General features: G+C 35.1%; 1 protein-coding gene across 1 annotated transcript; it reads right to left on the reverse strand.

Annotated features, from left to right (window-relative positions):
- Positions 1–946: 946 nt before the first annotated feature.
- Positions 947–1,258, reverse strand: LOC124898005 (craniofacial development protein 2-like). The gene has a single exon (XM_047411624.1). It carries the CDS (start codon positions 1,256–1,258, stop codon positions 947–949), a length of 312 nt encoding a protein of 103 aa, XP_047267580.1.
- Between the last annotated feature and the right edge of the window lie 4,811 nt (positions 1,259–6,069).

Consider the following 6,069-nt stretch of genomic DNA (forward strand, 5'->3'; position numbering starts at 1 on the left):
AACCTGCCCCACCAGTAGACTTCCAAAAATCCATCGAAATATCCTCAGGCCTCGTCGCCCTACCCCTCCGCATCCTACGAATAGCCTCTCTGACCTCCTCAACCTTGAAACGTCTACAGTAACTGAAATCACGGCTCTCCTCTGAGCGCTCCAGCTCCCCTAACACAATGCCTATGTCCCCCTCATAGTTTAGAAGTCTATGAAAATACTCCTGCCATCTCTTCTTAATGTGAACATCCTTCACCAAAACTCTACCATCCTTCACCAAAACTCTACCATCCTCCCCCTTAATGTATTTTACTTGATCGAGGTCATGACCCTTCCTCTCCCTTAGTCAACCTATATAATCTTTTTTCCTCGTCTTTCTCCTCTAATTTCGCATACAAGCTCTCAAAAGTTGTTGTCTTAGCAGTCGTAACTGCTAACTTAGCCTCTTTCTTTGCTACTTTGTAAACCTTCCTATTCAACCGCTTCTCTTCTTTGTCTTTAATCTCAATCAACTTCACATACACCCCCTTCTTAATCTCCACTTTCTTCTTAACTTCTTCATTCCACCACCAGTCCCCCTTATGCCGATCTGCCTGACCCCTTGAAACACCCAACACCTCTCTAGCCGTCTCCTTGATACATCTGGCAGCCTTATCCCACATAACATCCATATCCCCCTACACCCCCACACCCTCATTCCTACCACATTCTCTCCGATTTTCAGAGCACTAACTGGTGTCAAACTACCCCACTTAATCCTGGGTCAACCCTCTCCGTCCCTATTCTTCTTGCTCTTCTTGATAAACAAGTCCATCACTAGAAGCCTGTGCTGCATCGAAAGTTGCTCACTCAGAATGACCTTATAGTCCTTACATAAAACCCTATCCCTTTTCCTTAGCAGCAGAAAGTTAATTTGAGTCTTGGCTGCTGCGCTTCGAAAGGTAATCAGGTGATCCTTCTACTTCGGAAAGCTTAAATTCACAACCATCAACCCAAATGCCCTCGCAAAATCCAACAGATCAACCCCCTCACTATTTCTATCGCCGAAACCAAAACCTCCATGTACATCATTATAACCTCTCGATAAATCCCCAAAGTACCCATTGAAGTCCCCCGCTATGACAATCTTCTCTGAGCTAGGAACGCTTTTCACTACCTCGTCCAAAGCCTCCCAAAATCTTGCTTTCACCTCCTCATCCAAGCCCACCTGCGGTGCATACACACTACACGCATGGATCGTAAACCCCTCACTGACCAACTTAATCCTCATCAGCCTATCACTGACCCTCTTAACCACTACCACCCATCTTATAAGATCCTTATTCACTAAGATGTCCACTCCATTTTGACGCCTCTCACTGCCTGAGTACCACAACTTGTACCCATCCACATCCCTAGCGTTAGACCCTACCCTCAATTTATCTCCTCTCGTCTCTTACCTACATCTTCCACTCCTCACCAAACTAGCTCGAACACCCAGCCTAGACCCCACACCCACCCTTGCCCTCCCTCTTCACCTTCTCCCAAACTATCCCCCAACCCTAAAACCCTCAGACATGACCCTATTCCATCATCAACCCCCACAACCACTACTCAATAATCAAAACCAAGCCCCAAACCGACCAGCAAATAGACAGACAGACAAACAAAGCAACAGAAGAAAAACAGTAGGAAAACAGTAGGCACGCACAAGAATACACTATCCGACCTAACATCTAGGACAACACAGACAATATCCACCAATAAGAAAGCAATCCAGGCATAACTATAATCCTACGAAACCGAAAGAAAATAAAAAATAAAAAACATACAAAGAAACTAAACTATAAAAGGTAACTAAATTATAAGGTTTGGATGTCACCGGAGTACTCCTGCGATTTCTGGTTACGACAGTTTTGGTGTCAAAATTATATGCCAAAATGTCATCGGAAAGAGGCCGCCGGAATATCGCCGGAGCGCTTTCTTGTTGTTGCTGGAAGCTGGTCGCTGGTTATCGTCGTTCCAAATGTTTTAACCGATTCTGATAGGTGCTGCCCTCTATGTCATTACTGGAGTCAAGCCGGCAAAAACCCTAATTCCATCGGTGACAGTAGTGGCGAGGTAAATAAGAAACTCGGGAGAGAAAGAGCCGGGGAAAGAGGGAAGTGGGGAGGGAGAGAATGAAGGAGAGAGTGGCGCCCTTACCTATGCTAGCGTGTTAACGCCGTCACCAGCGTCGGAGTCGGAGTCGCCGGTCAGTCCAAGTGACCGTTTGAATGGAACGTTAGAGAAGGAAGGAACGTTCAAAAGCTTGTCAAATAAATTCAAAGATCGGTGCATGTAATTACTCTCATTATATTTATTATTTTATATGAAATAGATTCGGTTGTATACAATTGATACATTAGCTACAAATTATAATTTTGAAAATTAGGTTATGGGCTCCTCCAATTTGTTGAAATTTAGGCTATTTTCTGAAAATTTTTCATCTTAAAAATATAAATATGAGTGAAATTAAGTTATTAAAAGTTAAAAAGTGTGTTGACTAAAAATTTAAAGTATTTTTACATATTTTTGCAAAAAATATATAAATATGGGTAAAAATTGAACACAAAAAAGAATTCCAAATCTAATATCTTTTTATATTATTTTTCACTTCATCTCATGAGAATAAATCTTTAAAATATACATAAGAGTGAAGTTGAGTTATTAGAATTCAACAATCGTGTTAACTAAAAATATAAAGTATTGTTATATTATTTGACTTAAATATTTTGAACAGTTGGTCAAAATTAAACTTAAAAAAATCTCAAATTTATTTTTTTAATTATTATTATTATTATTATTATTTATTATTATTATTATTATTATTGTTGTTGTTGTTGTTGTTGTTGCTGTTGTTGTTGTTGCTGTTGTTACTGTTGTTGTTGTTGTTGTTGTTGTTGTTGTTGCTGTTGCTGTTGTTGTTGTTGTTGTTGCTGCTGTTGCTGTTGTTGTTGTTGCTGTTGTTGTTGTTGTTACTATTTTTACTCCATCTCATTAAAAATAAATTTAGAAGTAAAATTCAGTTACTAGAAGTCAACAATTGTGTTGGCTAGTCGTAAGATTGACAAATTGAGACTCTATTCAGTCCTAATATAGATTGGATCAATATTTTTGAAGTAAACTTCAACCATTTATGTGGACTATAGTAGTGACAAGTTGAGACTTGATTCAATCCTAATAGAAATAGAATTAATATTTTTCAATTAGAAGTAAACTATTTATGTTGACTACAATCGTGATAAATTGAATCAATATTCTCCAATTAGAAGCCAATAATTTATTTTGACTATACTCTTGACAAATTGAGATTCGATTCAATCCTAATAGAGATGGAATTAATATTTTTCAATTAGAAGTAAACTATTTATGTTGACTACAATCGTGATAAATTGAAATTCAATTCAATTCTAACATAGATTCAATCAACATTCCGTAATTAGAAGTCAATCATCTATGTTGACTATAGTCGATCAAGACAAACTGAGACACAATTCAATTCTAATAGAGATTGAACTAATAGTTTTCACTTAGAAGTCAAACATTTATGTTGATTATAATCCTGATAAATTGAGACTCAATTTAATCCTAGCATAGATAGAATCAATATTTTTTAATTAGAAGTCAAACATTTCTGTTAATTATAGGCGTGACAAACAGAGACTTAATTTAATTCTAATATAAATTGCATCAATATTTTACAAAGAGAAGCCAAGTATTTATGTTAGCTTTAGTCATGACAAATTAAGACTCAATTTAATTATAATATAGATTGAATCAACATTCGTTAGTTAGAACAATTATTTATGTTGACCATAATAGTGATAAATTGAGAATCAATTTGATCCTAACATATATTGAATCAGTACACCCCAAATAGAAGTCAACTAATTATGTTCACTATAATCGTTGCAAATTGAGACCCACTTTATTTTTATTGATTTGCGAGACTTAATTTCATTGTAAATCTTTTAAAATGTTAAAAACATGAATCTACACCAAATTAATTATATAAATAGTTAGTTAAAAATTATAATCATACACTCACATATATAGACTGATTTATACTCCTTTTGTCCCAATTTATATGACTTACTTTCTTTTTTAATCAGTCTAAAAAAATGAAATATTTCAATATTTAGTAACAATTTAATTTTAAAATACCCATTTTATTTTTAATAAAATGATTTATAGCCACACAAATATCTATCACTTATTTTTGACCACAAATTTAAAGTATTTCTTTATTTCTTAAACTCTAAGTCAAGTCAAAGTAACTCATATAAATTGAGACGGATGGAGTAATTTATATTTTTGATGATTCTAAAAATCTAGTTTATATTCAAAATGATTTTTTTAGTCCTTTCGTTATGTTGAAATCAGATATAAAATATTTGAAGAGGAAAAGGTTCAAAGAAGAGAAAAAGAAAAGAATATTTATAAAAAATAAAAAGAAAGAAAGAATAGAATATGACAACCCAAAAGAAGAATTTGAAGAAATGAAGGGGAGAGGGTGGGCTGACAAAATAGAACCCATTAAAATATTTATCAAAAAATTAGAGTGGTCTCACATAATTATTGTTGGGTGAGGTAAAATCTTATACAAAAAAATTTATTGGGCAGAGAGTAAAATCTTAGACAATGTTTTTTTGTTGGCAGAAGAGAGAGAGTATAATTTGGGATTTTGGTAAAGTGAGTTTAAAGTTTGGAGGGTATCTTGGGTAATCAAAATTTGTGAAGTCACTAGTCTACCTTATTTGACGAGTTAATTATGAAAATACCGAGCAAAAAGAAACTTTTGTAATACCTCGTATTTTTTCTAGCTTAATTTGGTCCCTAGAAGGTCAAAGATTAGCTTCTAAAATAAATACCTTTTTATTTCATAAGAATTTTTTCAAGATTTCGACTTCCCATTGGGAGGAAAATAGAATAAGCTTTCCATAGATACCAAATTCGTCCAATTTCGACACTCGACAAAGGAGTTATGACGCTTTTAAGTTGACAGTGTGCCACCTGGGCACTTGGTGCATTGCGGAGGAGGGAAAACTGATAATCGTCAAATTTTAGTGGCCTTCCGCGATAGCCCCGCATAGCGGAGGAGCCCAAATTTGCATTTGTCAAAAACCAGTATCCCAATGCGATGGTGGCACATCGCGCCAGTAGCCAAAATGGCAAAACTATAGGGCATCGCGATCACTCCGCGGCGCGAAGAATGCCCAGTTCCCACTCGTCCTTTTCCAGTGAGCCACCGCGATTGTGGCGCGTCGCAGTGGCCAATCAAATCGGAAAAAATATTGCATTTTTTAATTCTGACTTGAAGTTTAAAGAGGGTATTTTGGTCAATTTCCAAGGCTCCAATTCGTCCAAAACAAGGGATTAAACCCATTGTAAACACTTTATGCCCAATTTCATCCTTTTTCTCTCAAAGCAAAACCCTAAAGCTCAAACTTTCTCTCCAAGAAATCTAATTTCTCCATTAATTCTCCAAAATATTTCAAGATCAAGGATACATAGTTCAAGATTAAGAATTTTCAATTCAAGAACTCCAAGAACTCATCTTCAAAAGCATCATAGGAATCCAAGATTCAAGCTTTCTCATCTAAGATCATCGATTAAGATATGTGGGGCTATGAATAAGGATAATCCTTTTGTCCTTGTGCCCAAAGCTTATTTTAATTTCAATTTTACTGAATTTTTATATGATTTCCCATGAAATCCAAATCAGGGTTTATACCCATTATTGTTATTTACAAGTTTATGAGATTTTCAGTGATTTAGAAGTTGAATTACATGATTATGTTCATATTTTCTTATATGTTGCATAAATTTCCAGATTTTGAATTAATTTATCAATGTTTACATTATCAAGCATGAACATTATGCTATTTTAACATGAGTTTGATGCATTGGTCATTAACCCTAATTAAAGATTGTTATTTCAAGATTTGTTGTGCTATAAGCACCCTATGACTAGATTTCTTTTCAGATTATTGATAAAGATTTGATCTTTTGGTCTCAGAATAGCTATGAAATCCACTTTACAGTTTCAGATTACAAATT

The sequence above is a fragment of the Capsicum annuum genome, chromosome 4 (genome assembly GCF_002878395.1).
Source record: "Capsicum annuum cultivar UCD-10X-F1 chromosome 4, UCD10Xv1.1, whole genome shotgun sequence".
Lineage (NCBI taxonomy): Eukaryota > Viridiplantae > Streptophyta > Magnoliopsida > Solanales > Solanaceae > Capsicum > Capsicum annuum.